Here is a 24195-nt window from a genome sequence, read left to right on the forward strand (position 1 = left end):
TGAATGTCGCTCACAATTAAAATCTGGATGCTTCACTTATCAAGTTAAAATAGGGACGTTTCAGCTGTCAACGGCCTTAATTAAAATTACCTTTTAAACACATCAGCTGCACATAAGATCTGAATGGGGATAAGTATGAGGGAAACGGTCACATTCAAACACAACCAGCATCAAAACAGAAGTCAAAGTCCGACGGACATGAGTCATAGCGTAATCCATCTCATCAATGATAACCTTACCTGATAGTATGAGCAGCTCTAGAATTTCTGCATCTCCTAGATAGGCAGCTGCATGCAACGGTGTCCGCTTCTCATTGTCCTGTAGGGAAGAGCAAATAAGTGTTATAGCCATTTCATATTCAGCTAGTATGGATACAGGAATACATTTGATTTTAAAATCGTACTAGTTTAGCAATACATTCTTATGGCTTGGATAATTCAGCTGGCAGCTGGATATTTATGTCTCTAACCAGCCTATACTGCAACTAGGCTACATACTGCAACTAGGCTACATACTGCAACTAGGCTACATACTGCAACTAGGCTACATACTGCAACTAGGCTACATACTGCAACTAGGCTACATACTGCAACTAGCTTACACTAACTAGGCTACATACTGCAACTAGCTTACACTAACTAGGGAATACTGTAACTAGGCTATACTGTAACTAGGCTATACTGTAACTAGGCTATACTGTAACTAGGGAATACTGTAACTAGGCTATACTGTAACTAGGCTATACTGTAACTAGGGAATACTGTAACTAGGCTATACTGTAACTAGGCTATACTGTAACTAGGGAATACTGTAACTAGGCTATACTGTAACTAGGCTATACTGTAACTAGGCTATACTGTAACTAGGCTATACTGTAACTAGGCTATACTGTAACTAGGCTATACTGTAACTAGGCTATACTGTAACTAGGCTATACTGTAACTTCAACATAGTGTATGGCTTTATGAAAACAAGTATGCTATTGCACGAAGTACATACTCTAACGCAGGGTTTACCAAACTCGGTCCTGGGGCCCCCACTGGGTGCACGTTTTGGTTTCTGCCCTAGCACTACACAGCTGATTCAAATAATCAAAGCTTGATGATTAGGTTATTTGAATCAGCTGTGTAGTGCTAGGACAAAAAACTACATTTGTACCCAGGGGGGACCACTTGACAGAGTTTGTGTAAAGTGACAGATACTGAACAAGGTACTTCCGTCTCGCTTCCGCATTGTCTCCTTGCTGCTCTGCTGTTTGTTGCTACTTGGCTACCTGCCAAACTATTCACGTTTTACTTTTAATAAACGTTTAATCAATCTCTGTGTTCAACAAATTTACCAACTTTTTAGTTTTGTCCTCACTCATCTTTTTTCGTTAAACTTTTTCACCCCGGACGTTTATCCCGAGACAGAAGAGTCATTTTCCTGTGCGTTTTAGCTGCCAACTTTACGTTATTTTCCGTTTTTCCATCGCAACTTTTTTTTCCCTTATTCAACTTTTTCACTCCGGACGCTTTATCTGGACATGGCTCATCAACATCTTCAACAGCCGAAGCTAAGTAGTAACATTAACATGATGTCTTTTAATTGCAGTCGCTGTACTCATAATATACAGGAGAATTCTCGCCTTACGGCGAGAATAGCTGTGCTACAAGCCCAGCTTCAGACGCAATCGTTAGGCAAGAGTATTATCAGTGTAGGAAAGGAAGAAACAGCGTCTGTGCCACCAGTAAGTACAGACAGTAACGTTAGTATAACTCCCCCCGCACAGTCCCTGCAGCCGGACAACTTTCTCATGGCTTCTGGAGGGAAATACTGTTGGAATGCTCAACCGGTGTCGCTCATTCAGCCGACAGAAACCTTCAACCGGTTTTCCCCATTATGTAGCGAGTCGGAGTCTGAGTCTGAGTCTTCTCTAGTCTCTACTCCTCCCGTTACGGGGTCTGAGACGCCGAAGGCTCCCACCATTAGCTCTGACAAATTGAAAACCCTAGTCATTGGCGACTCCATTACCCGCAGTATTAGACTTAAAACGAATCACCCAGCGATCATACACTGTTTACCAGGGGGCAGGGCTACCGACGTTAAGGCTAATCTAAAGATGGTGCTGGCTAAAGCTAAAACTGGCGAGTGTAGAGAGTATAGAGATATTGTTATCCACGTCGGCACCAACGATGTTAGGATGAAACAGTCAGAGGTCACCAAGTGCAACATAGCTTCAGCGTGTAAATCAGCTAGAAAGATGTGTCGGCATCGAGTAATTGTCTCTGGCCCCCTCCCAGTTAGGGGAAGTGACGAGCTCTACAGCAGAGTCTCAGCACTTAATCGCTGGTTGAAAACTGTTTTCTGCCCCTCCCAAAAGATAACATTTGTGGATAATTGGCCCTCTTTCTGGGACTCACCCACAAACAGGATCAAGCCTGACCTGCTGAGGAGTGACGGACTCCATCCTAGCTGGAGGGGTGCTCTCCTCTTATCTACCAACATAGATAGGGCTCTAACTCCTTTAGCCCCACAGTGAAATAGGGTGCAGGCCAGGCAGCAGGCTGTTAGCCAACCTGCCAGCTTAGTGGAGTCTGCCAATAGCATAGTCAGTGTAGTCAGCTCAGCCATACCCATTGAGACTGTGTCTGTGCCTCGACCTAGGTTGGGCAAAACTAAACATGGTGGTGTCCACCCTAGCAATCTTATTAGGATAAAGACCTCCTCCATTCCTGCCATTATTGAAAGAGATCGTGATACCTCACATCTCAAAATAGGGTTACTTAATGTTAGATCCCTCACTTCAAAGGCAGTCATAGTCAATGAACTAATCACTGATCATAATCTTGATGTGATTGGCCTGACTGAAACATGGCTTAAGCCTGATGAATTTGCTGTGTTAAATGAGGCCTCACCTCCTGGTTACACTAGTGACCATATTCCCCGTGCATCCCGCAAAGGCGGAGGTGTTGCTAACATTTACGATAGCAAATTTCAATTTACAAAAAAAAAAATGACGTTTTCATCTTTCGAGCTTCTAGTCATGAAATCTATGCAGCCTACTCAATCACTTTTTATAGCTACTGTTTACAGGCCTCCTGGGCCATATACAGCGTTCCTCTCTGAGTTTCCTGAATTCCTATCAGACCTTGTAGTCATAGCAGATCATATTCTAATTTTTGGTGATTTTAATATTCACATGGAGAAGTCCACAGACCCACTCCAAAAGTCCTTCGGAGCCATTATCGACTCAGTGGGTTTTGTCCAACATGTCTCTGGACCTACTCACTGCCACAGTCATACTCTGGACCTAGTTTTGTCCCATGGAATAAATGTTGTAGATCTTAATGTTTTTCCACAAAATCCTGGACTATCGGACCACCATTTTATTACGTTTGCAATCGCAACAAATAATCTGCTCAGACCCCAACCAAGGAGCATCAAAAGTCGTGCTATAAATTCTCAGACAACACAAAAATTCATTGATGCCCTTCCAGACCCCTTCTGCCTACCCAAGGACGTCAGAGGACAAAAATCAGTTAACCACTTAACTGAGGAACTAAATTTAACCTTGCACAATACCCTAGATGCAGTTGCACCCCTAAAAACGAAAAACATTTGTCATAAGAAACTAGCTCCCTGGTATACAGAAAATACCCGAGCTTTGAAGCAAGCTTCCAGGAAATTGGAACGGAAATGGCGCCACACCAAACTGGAAGTCTTCCGACTAGCTTGGAAAGACAGTACCGTGCAGTACCGAAGAGCCCTCACTGCTGCTCGATCATCCTACTTTTCCAAATTAATCGAGGAAAATAAGAACAATCCAAAATTTCTTTTTGATACTGTTGCAAAGCTAACTAAAAAGCAGCATTCCCCAAGAGAGGATGGTTTTCACTTCAGCAGTGATAAATTCATGAACTTCTTTGAGGAAAAGATCATGACCATTAGAAAGCAAATTACGGACTCCTCTTTGAATCTGCGTATTCCTCCAGGGCTTAGCTGTCCTGGATCTGCACAGCTCTGCGAGGGCCTGGGATCGGGAGAGACACTTAAGTGTTTTAGTACTATATCTCTTGACACAATGATGAAAATAATCATGGCCTCTAAACCTTCAAGCTGCATACTGGATCCTATTCCTACTAAACTGCTGAAGGAGCTGCTTCCTGTGCTTGGCCCTCCTATGTTGAACATAATAAACAGCTCTCTATCCACCGGATGTGTACCAAACTCACTAAAAGTGGCAGTGATAAAGCCTCTCTTGAAAAAGCCAAACCTTGACCCGGAAAATATAAAAAACTATCGGCCAATATCGAATCTTCCATTCCTCTCAAAAATTTTAGAAAAAGCTGTTGCGCAGCAACTCACTGCCTTTCTGAAGACAAACAATGTATACGAAATGCTTCAGTCTGGTTTTAGACCCCATCATAGCACTGAGACTGCACTTGTGAAGGTGGTAAATGACCTTTTAATGGCGTCAGACCGAGGCTCTGCATCTGTCCTCGTGCTACTAGACCTTAGTGCTGCCTTTGACACCATCGATCACCACATTCTTTTGGAGAGACTGGAAACCCAAATTGGTCTACACGGACAAGTTCTGGCCTGGTTTAGATCCTACCTGTCGGAAAGATATCAGTTTGTCTCTGTGAATGGTCTGTCCTCCGACAAATCAACTGTACATTTCGGTGTTCCTCAAGGTTCCGTTTTAGGACCACTATTGTTTTCACTATATATTTTACCTCTTGGGGATGTTATTCGAAAACATAATGTTAACTTTCACTGCTATGCGGATGACACACAGCTGTACATTTCAATGAAGCATGGTGAAGCCCCAAAATTGCCCTCGCTAGAAGCCTGTGTTTCAGACATAAGGAAGTGGATGGCTGAAAACTTTTTACTTTTAAACTCGGACAAAACAGAGATGCTTGTTCTAGGTCCCAAGAAACAAAGAGATCTTCTGTTAAATCTGACAATTCATCTTGATGGTTGTAAAGTCGTCTCAAATAAAACTGTGAAGGACCTAGGCGTTACTCTTGACCCTGATCTCTCTTTTGACGAACATATCAAGACTGTTTCAAGGACAGCTTTTTTCCATCTACGTAACATTGCAAAAATCAGAAATTTTCTGTCCAAAAATGATGCAGAAAAATTAATCCATGCATTTGTTACTTCTAGATTAGACTACTGCAATGCTCTATTTTCCGGCTACCCGGATAAAGCACTAAATAAACTTCAGTTAGTGCTAAATACGGCTGCTAGAATCCTGACTAGAACCAAGAAATTTGATCATATTACTCCAGTGCTAGCTTCCCTACACTGGCTTCCTGTTAAGGCAAGGGCTGATTTCAAGGTTTTACTGTTAACCTATAAAGCGTTACATGGGCTTGCTCCTACCTATCTTTCCGAGTTGGTCCTGCCGTACATACCAATACGTACGCTACGGTCACAAGACGCAGGCCTCCTAATTGTCCCTAGAATTTCTAAGCAAACAGCGGGAGGCAGGGCTTTCTCCTATAGATCTCCATTTTTATGGAACAGTCTGCCTACCCATGTGAGAGACGCAGACTCGGTCTCAACCTTTAAGTCTTTACTGAAGACTTATCTCTTCAGTAGGTCATATGATTGAGTGTAGTCTGGCCCAGGAGTGTGAAGGTGAACGGAAAGGCTGGAGCAACGAACAGCCCTTGCTGTCTCTGCCAGGCCGGTTCCCCTCTCCACTGGGGTTCTCTGCCTCTAACCCTGTTGCAGGGGCTGAGTCACTGGCCTGCTGGTGCTCTTTCATGCCGTCCCTGGGAGGGGTGCGTCACTTGAGTGGGTTGAGTTACTGACGTGATCTTCCTGTCTGGGTTGGCGCCCCCCCCCCCCTTGGTTTGTGCTGTGGTGGAGACCTCTGTGGGCTATACTCGGCCTTGTCTCAGGATTGTAAGTTGGTGGTTGGGGATATCCCTCTAGTGGTGCGGGGGCTGTGCTTTGGCGGAGTGGGTGGGGTTATATCCTTCCTGTTTGGCCCTGTCCGGGGGTTTCTTCGGATGGGGCCACAGTGTCTCCGGACCGCTCCTGTCTCAGCCTCCAGTATTTATGCTGCAGTAGTTTATGTGTCGGGGGGCTGGGGTTAGTTGGTTATACCTGGAGTACTTCTCCTGTCTTATCCAGTGTCCTGTGTGAATTTAAGTATGCTCTCTCTAATTCTCTCGTTCTCTCTTTCTCTCTGAGAACCTGAGCCCTAGGACCATACGTCAGGACTACCGGGCATGATGACACCCTGCTGCCCCCAGTCCGCCTGGCCTTGCTGCTATTCCAGTTTCAACTGTTCTGCCTGCGGCTACGAAACCCCTACCTGTCCCAGACCTGCTGTTTTCAACTCTAAATGATCGGCTATGAAAAGCCAACTGAGAGACCTGAGCCCTAGGACCATACGTCGGGACTACCGGCCGTGGTGACTCCTTGCTATCCCCAGTCCGCCTGGCCTTGCTGCTATTCCAGTTTAAACTGTTCTGCCTGCGGTTATGGAACCCCTACCTGTCCCAGACCTGCTGTTTTAAACTCTAATGATCGGCTATGAAAAGCCAACTGAGATTTATTCCTGATTATTATTTGACCATGCTTGTCACTTATGAACATTTTTGAACATCTTGGCATGGTTCTGTTATAATCTCCACCCGGCACAGCCAGAAGAGGACTGGCCACCCCTCATAGCCTGGTTCCTCTCTAGGTTTCTTCCTAGGTTTTGCCTTTCTAGGGAGTTTTTCCTAGCCACCGTGCTTCTACACCTGCATTACTAGCTGTTTGGGGTTTTAGGCTGGGTTTCTGTACAGCACTTCGAGATATTAGCTGATGTAAGAAGGGCTATATAAAATAAAATTGATTGATTGATTGATTGATGGAAGGAGGCATCTGTTCTGATCAGGCTAAAATATGTGATTTCGGTAGGGTTGCAAAATTCCAGTAACTTTCCCCAAAATCAGAGGTTTTTCCAGAAATCCTGGTTAGACAGAGGATTCCGGAATTCCTGCTTATTCCCTTCTGATTCAGGAATCTTCATATTGGGATTTCTGGAAAATCTAGGCATTTAAGTTACCAGAATTGTGCAACCTTAGATTTTGGCAACAAATGACTTAAGTTATAAATGTGAAAAAATAGTGTGTTCCTATCCGGAGGACAGACAGGAGGGTGGAAATAATGGTAGGAAACAGCTGGGATGATTACCTGAACATTCACATCCTCTTTCTGAAATATGAGGGAGCGCACTTCATCTGGGTCCACATTGAAGATGGCTTTCAGCAGGCCAGGCTGGAAGAGAGAGAGAGGGAGAGAGGGACAGAGAGAGGGACAGAGGGACAGAGAGGGAGGGGGAGAGAGGGACAGAGAGAGAGAGGGACAGAGAGAGGGACAGAGAGTCAATCATTGATTTGAACAGTCAGTGCCTCTCAAAAGACCTGTTACTATTCACTCAGCTTTGCTAAAACCAACACAAAAGGAACAATCCAAGAATAAAAACCAAGTAGGTTAAAATTCCAACTCTATAGTGAGACATTGAGTCAGTACTATTTGTATTTATTATGGATCCCCAATAGGCAGCAGCTACTCTTCCTGGGTCCAGCAAAATTAAGGCAGTTATACATTTAAAAAAACATTACAATACATTCATAACAGATTTCACAACATATTAAGTGTGTGCCCTCAGGCCTCTACTCTACTACCTGGGGGCACACACTTTCTAGTAGGCTTAAATTGAAGATATGGCAAATAGGAGTGGCAATATCGTCTGCTATTATCCTCTGTAATTTTACATCCAAGTTGTCAGACCCCGGTGGCTTGTCATTGTTGATCGACAATAATACTTTTTTTACCTCTTCCACACTTACTCAAAATTACTATGCTTGTCTTTCCTAATTTGGTCAGATATACTTGGATGTGTAGTGTCAGCGTTTGTTGCTGGCATGTCGTGCCTACAGTGGCTTGCAAAAGTATTCACCCCCCTTGGCATTTTTCCAATTTTGTTGCCTTATAACCTGGAATTAAAATGGATTTTTGGGGGGTTTGTATCATTTGCTTTACACACCACGCCTACCACTTTGAAGATGCAAAATATTTTTTATTGTGAAACAAACAAGAAATAAGACAAAAGAAACTTGAGCGTGCATAACTACTCACCCCCCCCAAAGTCAATACTTTGTAGAGCCACCTTTTGCAGCAATTACAGCTGCAAGTCTCTTGGGGTGTCTCTATAAGCTTGGCACATCTAGCCACTGGGATTTTTGCCCATTCTTCAAGGCAAAACTGCTCCAGCTCCTTCAAGTTGGATGGGTTCCGCTGGTGTACAGCAATCTTTAAGTCATACCACAGATTCACAATTGGATTGAGGTCTGGGCTTTGACTAGGCCATTCCAAAACATTTTAAAATGTTTCCCCTTAAACCACTCGAGTGTTGCTTTAGCAGTATGCTTAGGGTCATTGTCCTGCTGGAAGGTGAACCTCCATCCCAGTCTCAAATCTCTGGATGACTGAAACACGTTTCCCTCAAGAATTTCCCTGTATTTAGCGCCATCCATCATTCCTTCAATTCTGACCAGTTTCCCAGTCCCTGCCGATGAAAAACATCACCACAGCATGCTTCACTGTGGGGATGGTGTTCTCGGGGTGATGAGAGGTGTTGGGTTTGCGCCAGACATAGTGTTTTCCTTGATGGCCAAAAAGCTCAATTTTAGTCTCATCTGACCAAAGTACCTTCTTCCATATGTTTGAGGAGTCTCCAACATGCCTTTTGGCGAACACCAAACGTGTTTGCTTCTTTTTTTCCTGGCCACTCTTCCGTAAATCCCAGCTCTGTGGAGTGTACGGCTTAAAGTGGTCCTATGGACAGATAATCCAATCTACGCTGTGGAGCTTTGCAGCTCCTTCAGGGTTATCTTTGGTCTCTTTGTTGCCCCTCTGATTAATGCCCTCCTTGCCTGGTCCGTGAGTTTTGGTGGGCGGCCCTCTCTGGGCAGGTTTGTTGTGGTGCCATATTCTTTCAATTTTTTTACAATGGATCTAAAAATGGTGCTCCGTGGGATGTTCAAAGTTTTTGATATTTTTTTTATAACCCAACCCTGATCTGTACTTCTCCACAACTTTGTCCCTGACCTGTTTGGAGAGCTCCTTGGTCTTCGTGGTGCAGCTTGCTTGGTGGTACCCCTTGCTTAGCGGTGTTGCAGACTCTGTGGCCTTTCAGAACAGGTGTATATATACACTGAGATCATGTGACAGATCATGTGACACTTAGATTGCACACAGGTGGACTTTATTTAACTAATTATGTGACTTCTGAAGGTAATTGGTTGCACCAGATCTTATTTAGGGGCTTCATAGCAAAGGGGGTGAATACATACGCACAAACCACTTTTCCTATATTTTTTGAAACAAGTTATTTTTTTCATCTCACTTCACCAATTTGGACTATTTTGTTACATGAAATCCAAATAAAAATCCATTTAAATTACAGGTTGTAATGCAACAAAATAGGAAAAACGCCAAGTGGGATGAATACTTTTGCAAGGCACTGTAAATTTGCTAATCTTGCCAAAAAAATCATTAAAGTAGTTAATGTGGGTTTTGTGATGAAAGAGCCATCTGATTCAATGAATGATGGAGAGGAGTTTGCCTTGTTGCCCAACATTTCATTTAAGGTCGTCCAATGCTTTTTACTATCATTCTTAATGTCATCTATCTTTGTTTCATAGTGTAGTTTCTTCTTTTTATTCAGCTTAGTCACGTTTCTCAATTTGCAGTACGTTTGCCAATCGGTTGTACAGCCAGACCTATTTTCCATCTCTTTTGCCTCTTCCCTCTCAACCATACAATTTTTTAATTCCTCATCAATCCACGGGGAATTAACAGTTTTTACAGTCATTTTCTTAAATGGGTGCATGCTTATTAGTAACTGGAATAAGCAATTACATAAATGTGTAAAGTGCAGAGTCTGGTTGCTCGTCATTACACACCACAGACCAACAAATATTCTTCACATCAACAACATAGGAATCACTACAGAACTTCTTGTATGACCTCATACACAATATTAGGTCCAGCCTTTGGAACTTTGGTTTTCCTAGATATGGCTACTATATTGTGATCACTACATCCGATGGATTTGGATACTGCTTTCAAACAAATTTCTGCAGCATTAGTAAAGATATGACCAATACATGTTGATGATTTCATTCCTGTACTGTTTGTAACTACCCTGGTAGGTTGATTGATAACCTGAACCAGGTTGCAGGCACTAGTTACAGTTTGAAGCTCTCGAGTGAGCAGCCTGATGAAAGCCAGTCAATATTTAAAAATCACCCAGAAAGTATCCCTCTCTATTGATATCACATATTATCAAGCATTTCACACATGTTATCCAGATACTGACTGTTAGCACTTGGTGGTCTATAGCAACTTCCCACCAGAATGGGCTTTAGGTGAGGCAGGTGAACCTGTAGCCATATTACTTCAACAGTATTTAACATGAGATCCTCTCAAAGCTTTACAGGAATGTGGTTCTGAATATAGACCGCAACACCGCCCCATTGGCATTTCTGTTTTTTCTGTAAATGTTATAACCTAGTATTTCTACCACTGTATCATCAAAGGTATTATCTAAGTGAGTTTCAGAGAATGTCAGAATATGAATGTAATCTGTTATTAGCAAATTATTGATTTCATTAACCGTGTTCCTTAAGCTACACATGTTAACGTGGGCTATTTTAACACTTTTCTGGGATGCTTGCATATTTTTCTTGCTTTACTGGGAAGCTTAGCAGAGGTAGACATACTCAGGTTATTTTATTAGTGCAGGGTGAGATGCACACAGTGGACTTCCTACTAGGGCACACCACCTTAGTGCTAACAGTATTACTCTGGTTCATAAGCATATGATTACTGCATACAATAGCTGTAGGATCAGCAGAGGCATTCCGGGCAGTAAGAGGAACATAAATTAGGCTATTTGCATTGTGTCTTCCAACGCCCCTAGGATACTGTACATTTGCTGAATCATTATGACAACTCAGCGACACAATGGTAGGGATTAAATGAGCTGGACGTGGGTCATTGATAAGTCATTGTCTCAACGCAGCCTTATAACGCTGTGAAAGGATCCAGGAACCCAAATGATTTGGGTGGATCCCATCCTCCTTATAATACGAGCTTTGTTTCCAGAAGGTATCAAAATTGTCAATAAATAACCATGGAGACAACCTCATTGTTGCTGTGCAAAGGCAGCTAACCTGGAGTCCTTTAGCCCAATACCTCATGACGGTATGGAGAGAAAAATAACTCATCCTCCTCCTCAACAACCACAATACACAGACACCACTCATTCACTCAGAAAACACACGCTAGTCCCAGTGTCCAACGAAAATTCCTTCTAGAAAACGTCAGAGCTGAGAGCAGCAACTTCCCCCGAGCTGCAGGGTTTATGAGGAGAAAGAAAACAATCCCCTGACCATCTCTCACACACACACACACACACACACACACACAAAGAGGGTGGCAGCTACCCAGTCGATTCAAAGATGAAACCAGGCAACGTGACCTCATCTACAGTCAACCATTAACCCCCCGCCCCCGTTCTGTTTACAGTCTCTACACTCTGGATAGAAGTCCAAAGTCCTATTCTTAGGCAGCAAGAAGCATTTATCCTTTTTTGAAAAAAGAAAATACTCGGTGGAACATGCCATTCCTGTAGAGATGAGGGGAGTATCTCTGTAGAATGTCTTATACATGACCTTCCCACCCAGGACCCTGCCTCCCATCACAACAGAGTGAAGAAGCAGAGGAAGAGACAATTTTTTTTACAGGGTGACTAATCACACACAGTCCTGGTTTCCTGTCCTCACTTCCCTTCCAGAGAGAGCAGCGGCTATTCAACAAACAGCCCCAAAGCGCTACATTACACAACAGGGCTTTTACTGAAATAGGACATTTTTATACATGCTGCTGGGCACATAGAAATCCTATAAATCTACTACATGTTTTATATGTAAATCTGTGTCTGGGCTCCTCTCCAAATCACAAAGGCCCAAGATTGAAGGGGGAATTGATTGAAGCATCAACATGCAGCCAGATATTGTACAGCTCATCCATTACGGTAACACCTCTGATAATATAATACCCCACTGACCTCCAGCCTCCAGGGCGGCATGCAAGGCAGCAGCACCACTCAAACTGCAATACAGTGTTTCTGATCCATAACACTGGGTATGAGAGCCATGTGTCTGCTGGTGATCATTGGGGCTGTTATGTTTTTTCCATTGCAAACCTGGAGGGAAGGGGTACTGACTGACTGGCCTGGAGGATAGTGAGCACGCTCTCTGTGGGCAGGGGATCCCTTCCACTGCTGCATCCCAAACGATGTAGTGTAAGTGCACTAACTTTTGACCAGGGAGCATAGGGCTATGGTCAAAAGTAGTTCACTACATTGTAGCTGTGCCATTTGGGACGCACAGAGGCTCTGAGGGCCTGATTGCCCATGAGAGAGCCAGATGGAACATTTCCTGGCTTGCCACAAACCCTTTAACTCTTCAGTGACTTAATCCACGCTGCCAACAAGTAAACTCACTGGGTGAAATTAGCCAACTCACAGACTGTTGTTAACTTTCCATTAAGTTTCATTATGATAACACTGACAAGCACTTCCCATCTCTCCGAGGGACGGTTGCGAAGACAAAGGCTTGGACAGCAACCGATTATATCGTTGTTCTTTATTAATAGAAAAAATATGACCAGTAGGATCACCACTATTTTCTAGTGTATTCTGAATAGGTAGACAGACAGCTAGCTGGCTTTACGCTACAGCCTGCATGTGTACGTTCAGCACCTTTCATCTTTATTTGGATCCCAATTAGCTGAAGCCATGACTTCCTGTTCCTGGGGTCCATTCCTCACATCCACATCCTTTACCTCTATTCATTAGTATTCCAGAAAGTACCCTTCATTAGCATTCCATAAGTGCATCGATGACGTCGTCCCCACAGTGACCGTACGTACATACCCCAACCAGAAGCCATGGATTACAGGCAACATCCGCACTGAGCTAAAAGGTAGAGCTGCCGCTTTCAAGGAGCGGGACTCTAACCCGGACGCTTATAAGAAATCCCGCTATGCCCTCCGACGAACCATCAAACAGGCAAAGAGTCAGTACAGGACTAAGATTTAATCTTACTATTTGCACCCCCACCCCATCTTTTTACGCTGCTGCTACTCTGTTAATTATTTATGCATAGTCACTTTAACTCTACCCACATGTACATATTACCTCAACTAGCCGGTGCCCCCGCACATTGACTCTGCACCGGTACCCCACTGTATATATAGCCTCCCTACTGTTATTTTATTTTACTTCTGCTCTTTTTTTCCTCAACACTTTTTATGTTGTTGTTGTTTTATTTAACTTTTTTATTAAGAAATAAATGCATTGTTGGTTAAGGGCTGTAAGTAAGTATTTCACGGTAATGTCTACACCGGTTGTATTCGGCGCATGTGGCAAATACAATTTGATTTGATTTAAAGTACCCTTCATTAGCATTCCAAAGTACCCTTCATTAGTATTCCATAAAGTAACCTTCATTAGTATTCCATAAAGTACCCTTCATTAGTACACCATAAAGTTAAAGCACCATTGTAATAGCTGCAGCCTGATTGGGGTTTTTCTTCTTGCAAAGAGGAGACTGAGACAGAGCCTAAATGATGTGTAAACCCCCCAGGACATCTGATGTGTTCCAGTGAACAACACAAGCCCAGCTAATTGGCTAATGCACTTCCTCCTCCATCAGCACAGCAGCCCTCTACCCTGCACAGCCTTCTGGACAGACTGCATCCCAAACGGCACCCTATTCAGTGCACTACTTTTGACCAGGGCCCATAGGGTTCTGGTCAAAAGTAGTGCACTGTATAGGGAATAGGATGCCATTTGGGATGGAACCCTAGGCATACCTACACCCTGATGATGGACTGCTCCATTCATTCTCCCCTGTCAATACATACTTACAATGATTTAGGAAGTGACATATGAGGGGCCAAACCCAGTAGAGCAGACCTATGGCCTTCTGATTTACATTCCTCTGCCCTTGCACTTTACTTCTGTTCTGACTTCAAATGTCTTGTTTCAATAGGTCTACTGACTGTTGCTCTTAGTCTTTGTCTTCGCTTAGTCAGTGATGTTTCAAATCAGATTTGAAGCCTGCTGAGACAAACACCCCTCAGTCTGAGTCATTCCCACACGTCAGAAAACACTGTAGGATCACGTTTATAAATCTGGTAATTGTTTGACTTGACTCACATCGTCGGCCATGTTGGTGGTGGCTAGCGGCTACTGGTGGGGCTATGCGCCAATCACATCATGACAATAACCCTCACTGCTTTAGCACAAAAGGTTGTCTTCAACTGACTAGATCAGGGGTTCTTAAAGCTTTTTCAGCCTGGGACCCAAATGAGAAATTCAGTGTTTTCCTGGGACCCAAGCTCATGAAAACATGTCCCTTTTGGGGGCCCTCAAGCAAGATTTATACATTTTGCCATGACTTATGCAATGTTAATATTATATCTGAGTGAAAGTGACTAACAAATCAAATGGGGGCCCCCTGGAGGTCAGGGCCCCTGGGCACGTGCCCTGCGTGCCCGGTCGGTATTCGGCCATGATTACTACAAGTTTAGATTGCTGGCAAGCCTAACTAACCAATCTAAAAATGTTTTGTTGACATGGCTAATTGAGTGACTGTCAGTGACTGACATTGGAGAAAAACTGCTGATGCACAACCAAATTTCGAAATTGCACCTTAAGTTTTCTACTATTCAAACTCTAAACAGTAAGTTGAGACACCGACTGGGTTCCCAAAAAATATATTTTAAAAATAGCACTGACATCTCGCGACCCACCATTAACATGTCCCATACTTTACACCATACATGTCCCATACTTTACTTTATGAAAGGCTGGACTAGATCATTATTAATTAACTTGTTCAGTTTCTTATGCAAAACTGCCTCGCGGCTTCAAAGCAACCATGGGATTGCGACCAGTCACATAGTGTGTCATATCACATGCCGATTCCTAGAGCTCTATGAAATCTGAGATGATGCACTCCCACAAACTGGGCCATAGGAGAAGTCTTGTTTCTAATGACATAATCCTCCTGGCAGGGTTGTCAAAAGCATGTTGTTTTCTATGAACTACGACACTGCAGGACTAATCTGGTTGAGCAAGGTTGCATCTAGTTTGCCTATGGCAATCCTTTAGCAGATAGATGTAGCCTACAGGTTAGCAGATCCAGCCTAATCTCGATATGACTAGCCATCATCATTTAAATCGGATGCATTTCTAGGCTTCCGAATAAGCAAGATCACAGAGCCTAGTCCTATTTCTGGTACATGATTCTGTTGCCCTACAGCTTGGGCCTTTATCAACATGTTAATGTATCACTGTAGAGAGAATTGTAAAGACCTCTCAAACAATACACTAATTTAATGTCAACCATTTCAAACGTGATGCTAGAGAGCTACAGATAAATATAGTTAGAAGAAAAGACTGCCATTTAGAGCCCTAAACAGCAGGCTGTAATAGCAGGGCATTTCCTGATAAATGTCTATTGAAAAGAAGCGTTGAATATAATTCACTTCAGGCACTCCCTCTCATTCTGCTATTAAAAACGCAGGCTACAATTGAGGTTAGAAGACTCACTGGATACAAACAGTGTAACAAGTAAGCACTTGTGCTACTAGAATGTTTCATTTAAAAAGATGTCTGTCGCCCTTCGCAGAGAAAGGCAACGGGACAAAGCTACATTTTGTTATGTGGGGTCTAACCCTGCTCCAGTGGAAGAGCTTTTCTAAGCCTCTCCAGCAGCACAACTGTGCAGTGCACCTCCTCCTCCTACAATCCAGCCTAGTTAATACCATCACCATGGAGACAGCTCTTTGGCAACTCCTGAGCCTCTCTCATTGGAGTCTGGGCACATGATTATTCATGCACAAAACACAATGAGGGACACATGCGCGTACATATGTCGCAAGCATAGCGCACACACACACCTGAGACAAACAGACACTCTTGCGCACTCTTGAAAGCACAAAGATTAGCACACAGGACCCACGTGCAAACACAAAGCCTAGCTACTAGCATGCATGCAGCATATAATGCCAGTGTGATAAATATGGCACTGTAATGATAAGAGCAAGCTATACAGGCTATGATGTACAAGTGTGGCACAGTAGAGCCTTTGGTTATTCAGTCTCCAACTGCCAATAAATCATATCAAATAAAATTGTATGTCACATTCGCCGAACACAACAGGTGTAGACCTTACAGTGAAATGCTTACTTACAAGCCCTTAACCAACAATGCAGATTTAAGAAAAATAAGTGTCCACTTTAACATCCTCCTTTGATCACCCCTAAACCATGACCCCTTTATAAATAATTAAATAGCCAATCAATGGAAAAAACGACATTTGTCTACATGGCAGGTGTGTACATGGTTTTGCGCATGTGCCAGGTGATTTGCGCTGTTCCGGATGACTATGTGATCACGCTCTCCGTAGCCGATGTGAGTAAGACTTTGAAGCAGGTCAACATTCACAAGGCCGCAGGGCCAGACAGATTACCAGGACGTGTACTCCGAGCATTTGCTGACCAACTGGCAAGTGTCTTCACTGACATTTTCAACATGTCCCTGACTGAGTCTGTAAAACCAACATGTTTCAAGCAGACCACCATAGTCCCCGTGCCCAAGGACACTAAGATAACCTGCCTAAATGACTACCGACCTGTAGCACTGACGTCTGTAGCCATGAAGTGCTTTGAAAGGCTGGTCATGGCTCACATCAACACCATTATCCCAGAAACCCTAGACCCACTCCAATTTGCATACCGCTCCAACAGATCCAGAGATGATGCAATCTCTATTGCACTCCACACTGCCCTTTCCCACCTGGACAAGAGGAACACCTACGTGAGAATGCTATTCATTGACTACAACGAAGCATTCAACACCATAGTGCACTCAAAGCTCATCACTAAGCTAAGGATCCTGGGACTAAACACCTCCCTCTGCAACTGGATCCTGGACTTCCTGATGGGCCGCCCCCAGGTGGTAAGTGTAGGTAACAACACATCTGCCACACTGATCCTCAACACGGGGGCCCCTCAGGGGTGCGTGCTCAGTCCCCTCCTGTACTCCCTGTTCACCCATGACTGCATGGCCAGGCACGACTCCAACACCATCATTAAGTTTGCCGACGACAACAGTGGTAGGCCTGATCACTGACAACGATGAGACAGCCTATAGGGAGGAGGTCAGAGACCTGGCCGTGTGGTGCCAGGACAACAACCTCTCCCTCAACGTGACCAAGACAAAGGAGATGATTGTGGACTACAGGAAAAAAAAGAGGACTGAGCACGCCCCCATTCTCATCGACGGGGCTGTAGTGAAACAGGTTGAGAGCTTCAAGTTCCTTGGTGTCCACATCACCAACGAACTATCATGGTCCAAACACACCAAGACAGTCGTGAAGAGGGCACGACAAAGCCTATTACCCCTCAGGAGATTCGGCATGGGTCCTCAGATCCTCAAAAAATTCTACAGCTGCACCATCGAGAGCATCCTGACTGGTTGCATCACCGCCTGGTATGGCAACTGCTTGGCCTCCGACCGCAAGGCACTACAGAGGGTAGTGCGTACGGCCCAGTACATCACTGGGGCCAAGCTTCCTGCCATCCAGGACCTCTATACCAGGCGGTGTGAGAGGAAGGCCCTCAAAATTGTCAAAGACTCCAGCCACCCTAGTCATAGACTGTTCTCTCTGCTACCGCACGGCAAGCGGTACCGGAGTGCCAAGTCTAGGTCCAAAAGACTTCTCAACAGCTTCTACCCCCAAGCCATAAGACTCCTGAACAGCTAATCATGGCTACCCGGACTATTTGCACTGCCCCCCCACCCCATCTTTTTACACTGCTGCTACTCTGTTAATTATTTATGCATAGTCACTTTAACTCTACCCACATGTACATATTACTTCAACTACCTCAACTAGCCGGTGCCCCCGCACATTGACTCTGCACCGGTACCCCCCTGTATATAGCCTCCCTACTGTTATTTTATTTTACTTCTGCTCTTTTTTTCCCTCAACACTTTTTTTGTTTTATTCTACTTTTTTATACAAAATAAATGCACTGTTGGTTAAGGGCTGTAAGTAAGCATTTCACTGTAATGTCTGCACCTGTTGTATTCGGCGCATGTGGCCAATAAAATCTTAATGGCAGTACCGGTGCTCTAAAAAGGTCAGGTAAATAATACATTCCTGTGGATATTTTGTCTCAGGACCAACCGCAAAGGTAGAGTAGGTTCAAATGTAATTTTATTCAACATTCTGGCTTGTAAGGAAACTTTCCATGTTTTTGCAGTGCTTTATTTCAGAATGTATACCAGAAAGCTGGTATCAGTCTGATTTATAAGGCAAAATGCTGCTGTGAATTCAGGATACAAAATAGCGCTATGTAAGTGTAACAATACCACATTTCTGAGAAAGCGCAGTAGGGAATTCAAAGTGGGCCTGGCATGATAGAATCCCTAAGGTCTATAGCCAGCCATTTCCTGATAAGGAACCATAGTAAGTAACACAATGTAAGGAAAACATTGTCCAAAAAAGGCTTATTTGTGTAGTGATGTTGAGGTAGGTGAAACAATAAACCATACACAGTGACACTGAATACCAGCTCGACTACCCAGCTCAACATGCTTGCATTCCTTGGCTTCAGTTCAATAGTTGTTGAAAAGTGATGGTGATGTGTGGCGTCACAGCAGTACTGTAGGTAGTTAGCTTCCCATTTCCTCTCTTTATAGATGGGAGAGCAAGAGCCAGTTAGGGACCTTCAACAATAGTGGCATATAATAATATGCCATTTAGCAGACGCTTTTATCCAAAGCGACTTACAGTCATGCGTGCATACATTTTAGTGTATGGGTGGTCCCGGGGATCGAACCCACTACCTTGGCGTTACAAGCGCCGTGCTCTACCAGCTGAGCTACAGAGGACCACATAATACATTGCCTGGGATAGCTAATATTAGCTAAGTAAACTGTAACTCCGGCATGACCCGTAACGCTTTATTAATCGTGGCTTAGCTAGGTAGCTAACCTACCAGTTTAGACCTGTGTGAAGCTAGCCACAATAGGGATTAGCCACAATAGTGGAATTTGCAGTTTGCCTTCAAAATAAAAGTCTCCCATTGAAAGTGATTCAAACAGATACAAATAGTTGAATCATGCACCATTTGGACTAGATAATGCTGAACAAGGTCCGAATGTTGTTACATAAATTCAACAAAAGACAATTTGTTAATTTGACACAAAAACATAAAAAATCTGTTGAAATCGCACTCTGGATGTATTAGACTTTAGAATTGCATTAGGGGCATACTTACACACACACACACACACACACACTGTACAGCCGAAACTCTGGATGTTGCACCCATGACAGAACACAACTGTGTAGAGTTTACACAAATATTAGCATCTTAGCTCTTATTGTGGGACTCTAAACACCAGTGCAAAATGAGCCACATTAAGCATTCAGCCTATTATCTCCAAGAGCTTTCAATTAGGAATTTACGTGCAGATTTCTCCTGGCGCCGACGAAGATGGCGGCCTCGCGACTAGCTCTTAGGAAACTTTGCGGTAAAATCCTTGACCATTGCTATTCAAACTTCAGGGATGGTTATAAGGCCCTCCCCCGACCTCCTGTCGGCAAATCTGACCACGACTCCATTTTGCTCCTCCCTTCCTATAGGCAGAAACTCAAACAGGAAGTACCCGTGCTAAGGACTATTCAACGCTGGTCTGACCAATCGGAATCCACGCTTCAAGATTGTTTTGATGACGTGGACTGGTTCCGGGTAGCTTGCAAAAATAATTTAGACGAATACACTGAAACGGTGACTGAGTTTATCAGGAAGTGTATAGGTGATGTTGTGCCCACTGTGACTATTAAAACCTACCCTAACCAGAAACCGTGGATAGATGGCAGCATTCGCGCAAAACTGAAAGCGCGAACCACCGCATTTAACCATGGCAAGGTGACTGGGAATATGGCAGAATACAAACAGTGTAGCTACTCACTCCGCAAGGAAATTAAACTGGCAAAACATCAGCATAGAGACAAAGTGGAGTCGCGTCAACGGCTCAGACACGAGATGTATGTGGCAGGGTCTACTGACAATCACGGACTACAAAAGGAAAACCAGCCACGTCGCCGACACCGACATCTCGCTTCCAGACAAGCTAAACACCTTCTTTGCCCGCTTTGCGGATAACACAGTGCCACCGACGAGGCCCACTACCAAGGACTGCGGCCTCTCCTTCTCCGTGGCCGACGTGAGTAAGACATTTAAGCATGTTAACCCCTGCAAGGCTGCTGGCCCAGACGGCATCCCTAGCCGCGTCCTCAGCGCATGCGCAGACCAGCTGGCTGGTGTGTTTACGGACATATTCAATCTCTCCCTTTCCCAGTCTGCTGTCCCCACATGCTTCAAGATGGCCACCATTGTTCCTCTACCCAAGAAAGCAAAGGTAACTGAACTAAATGACTATCGCCCCGTAACACTCACCTCTGTCATCATGAAGTGCTTTGAGAGACTAGTCAAGGATCATATCACCTCTACCTTACCTGTCACCCTAGACCCACTTCAATTTGCTTACCGCCCCATAGATCCACAGACGATGCAATCGCCATCACACTGCCCTATCCCATCTGGACAAGAGGAATACCTATGTAAGAATGCTGTTCATTGACTATAGCTCAGCATTCAACATCATAGTACCCTCCAAGCTCATCATTAAGCTCGAGGCCCTGGGTCTGAACCCCGCCCTGTGCAACTGGGTCCTGGACATTGACGGGCCACCCCCAGGTGGTGAAGGTAGGAAACAACATCTCCACTTCGCTGATCCTCAACACTGGGGCCCCACAAGGGTGCGTGCTCAGCCCCCTCCTGTACTCCCTGTTCACCCATGACTGCGTGGCCAAGGCTTGAGGTAGTCACCTGGAATGCATTTAAATTAACAGGTGTGCCTTCTTAAATTGTATTTGTGGAATTTCTTTCCTTCTTAATGCATTTGAGCCAATCAGTTGTGTTGTGACAAGGTAGGGGGGTATACTGAAGATAGCCCTATTTGGTAAAAGACCAAGTCCATATTATGGCAAGAACAGCTCAAACTTTAAGACATGAAGGTCAGTCAATACGTGCAGTCGCAAAAACCATCAAGCGCTATGATGAAATGGGCTCTCAAGAGGACCGCCACAGGAATGGAAGACCCAGATTTACCTCTGCTGCATAGGATAAGTTCATTAGAGTAACCAGCCTCAGAAATTGCATCCCAAATAAATGCTTCACAGACACATCTCAACATCAACTGTTCAGAGGGGACTGTGTGAATCAGGCCTTCAGGGTCGAATTTCCGCAAAGAAACCACTACTAAAGGACACCAATAAGAAGAAGAGACCTGTTTGGGACAAGAAACACGAGCAATGGACATTAGACCGGTGGAAATTTGTCCTTTGGTCTAGAGTCCAAATTGGAGATGTTTGGTTCCAACTGTCGTGTGGGTGAACAGATGATCTCCACATGTGTAGTTCCCACCGTAAAGCATGGAGGTGGTGGTGTTATGGTGTGGGGGTGCCTTGCTGGTGACGCTGTCTGTGATTTATTTAGAATTCAAGGCACACTTAACCAGCATGGCTACCACAGCATTCTGCAGCGATACACCATCCCATCTGGTTTGGGCTTAGTGGGACTATCATCTGTTTTTCAACAGGACAATGACCCAACACACCTCCAGGCTGTGTAAGGGCTATTTTACCAAGAAGGAGAGTGATGGAGTGCTGCATCAGATGACCTGGCCTCCACAATCCAACCCAATTGAGATGGTTTGGGATGAGTCGGACGGCAGAGTAAAGGAAAAGCAGCAAACAAGTGCCCAGCATATGTGGGAAGTCCTTCAAGACTGTTGGAAAAGCATTCCAGGTGAAGCTGGTTGAGAGAATGCCAGGAGTGTACAAAGCTGTCATCATGGCAAAGGTTGGCTATTTGAAGAATCTCAAATATACTTTGATTTGTTTACCACTTTTTTGGTTACTACATGATTCCATGTGTTATTTCATAGTTTTGATGTCTTCACTATTATGTAGAAAATAAGAAAAACAAAGAAAAACCCTTGAATGAGTAGGTGTGTCCAAAATGTTGACTGGTACTGTATGTTCAAGTCTAGTGTTGAGGAGGATGTCAGCGATCGCATCATGGTCGATCTGCCCAAGACATTTATGGGTGATCCTGACTTCGGTAAACCTCCTAAATTGACCTCTCCTTTGAAAACCCCAAAGGTGAGCGAGTTTGTAGGACCGCTGAAGAAAGAGAGGGTCCCTACAGTTGACACTTCGATGTCTAAGAAACAGCTGATTGCAGAACAGAGTAAAGATGTTTCCCTCTCCCCTCTTTTGCTGAGATATGTCCAGAGGCGGAGTTTGATTAAGTTTGTGTGGGTTATTTTGACAGTGATGGTGTTCTAATGAGGAAATGGCGTTCTTGCGCCACTTCTGGGCAAGATGGTTGGCCCAGTGTATCTCAAATTGTCGTTCCAGTTACGCTTCGACAAGAGATACTGAGGTTGGCTCACGATAGTAGTATGGCAGGCCATCTTGGGGTCAACAAGATGTATGACCGTATTTTGCATAACTTCTTCTGGCCTGGTCTGAAACAGGAATACTTAACACATTATACTTAAAATGTGATTCCTTTCACACCAGGTTTAAAGTCCCGCAATAAGTGCAACGATGCTAATATTTGAGAAAACTCTTCACAGTTGTGTTCTGTGGGTGTCACCGAGTATGCTGATACTCCATTTCATGGGAGCACAATCTCTAGCTTAGGCTGTACAGTCAATTTGCATGTTCAATACGTAACATAAGCTTGAATGCTTAATGTGGCTCATTTTGCCATTTCTTAAAATCCCACAATAATGGCTAAGACGCTAACACTTGTGTAAACTCTACACAGTTGTGTTCTGGAAGTGTCACCGAGTAGGCTGATAACCTATTTCATGGGTGTAACATCCATAGGTTAGGCTGTACAGTGCATATACAGTAAGTACGCCCCAATGCAATTATAAACTCTAATACATCCACAGTGCGATTTCAACAGATTGTAACTTCATTTTGCGTCAAATTCACTAATTGTCTTTTGTTTAATTTATATAACACTCCAATCTTGTTTAGCATTATCTAGTCCAAATATAGCATTATTCCACTATTTGTATCACTTTCAATGGGGGACATATATTTTGAATGCTAACAGCAAATCCCACTATTGTGGCTAGCTTCACGCAGGTCCAGTTTCGCAAGCTAGCTAGTAAATTGCGTTTCCAGCTCGTATACCATAGGCATAGCTAGCTAGCTACCATATGGCTAAACTAGCTAGATGGGTAACAACACGCTAGTTAGCCAACGTTAGATAACCTTGTTTACTGATTTACACCAAGACCTATGACCTTGAGTAAGCACTTACATAGACCTTAGTTAAACGTTACATCTCGCAAATCCCATAATTTAGCTAGTTAGTTATCCACCATTACATCAGCGTGGCCCTGCCTGTACATTCCGCTGTTGAGAACGAGCTAGCAATTTCACTAGCTTACTAGCTAACGTTAGCTACCTTGGTTTTGACAAGACGGATCACTTACCTGGTCTCGGATTTTGAGAACCACCATCTTGCTATAGTTTTACTTGTTTTCATGCAGAACTAGAAAATGATGTTAGTCGTTCTCTGAATGTTTGGCCCAACACTCCAGCTTGTTAGTTGCCAGTTACTATGAGGCCTATGTTTTTAAACCTGATAAGACTTGAAGTGAAAAAGTCCATAACGTTACCGCCACCGTGCGTGACCTCCCAAAAAGAAGCAATTTCATTGGCCAAAGAACGACTGGAATCGAGTAACAAGGTTTGTGGTTGGTCACACGATGCTCAGTTGTCCCCAAACGCTAGCAGACCAGTGATAAATCATACAGCGCACAGTCCAGTCATGGAATAAACTGTAACCGGCAAATGGCAGGTGGAATTAAATTAGTTGGATGGGGATTAGTAAAGCCGTGTTCACATTGGCAATTTGAAGTGACTCAAATTATATTTATTTGCATATCAGATT

The 24195-nt window shown here is 44.0% G+C and overlaps 1 protein-coding gene across 1 annotated transcript in view; it reads right to left on the minus strand.

Moving 5' to 3' along the window:
* LOC311118698 (serine/threonine-protein phosphatase 6 regulatory ankyrin repeat subunit A-like) overlaps positions 1-23926 on the minus strand; it is a 38187-nt gene extending 14261 nt beyond the window's left edge. Inside the window, exons 1-3 of the mRNA XM_084157661.1 lie at positions 23735-23926; positions 7186-7269; positions 240-318 (exon numbers count right to left, since the gene is read on the minus strand). Of these exons, the coding sequence (XP_084013787.1) occupies positions 240-318; positions 7186-7269; positions 23735-23761 (190 nt within the window). The 5' untranslated portion in view covers positions 23762-23926. The remainder of the gene's footprint in view (positions 1-239; positions 319-7185; positions 7270-23734) is intronic.
* Between the last annotated feature and the right edge of the window lie 269 nt (positions 23927-24195).

This window comes from Coregonus lavaretus, assembly GCF_964263955.1.
Source record: "Coregonus lavaretus genome assembly, chromosome: 3".
Classification (NCBI taxonomy): domain Eukaryota; kingdom Metazoa; phylum Chordata; class Actinopteri; order Salmoniformes; family Salmonidae; genus Coregonus; species Coregonus lavaretus.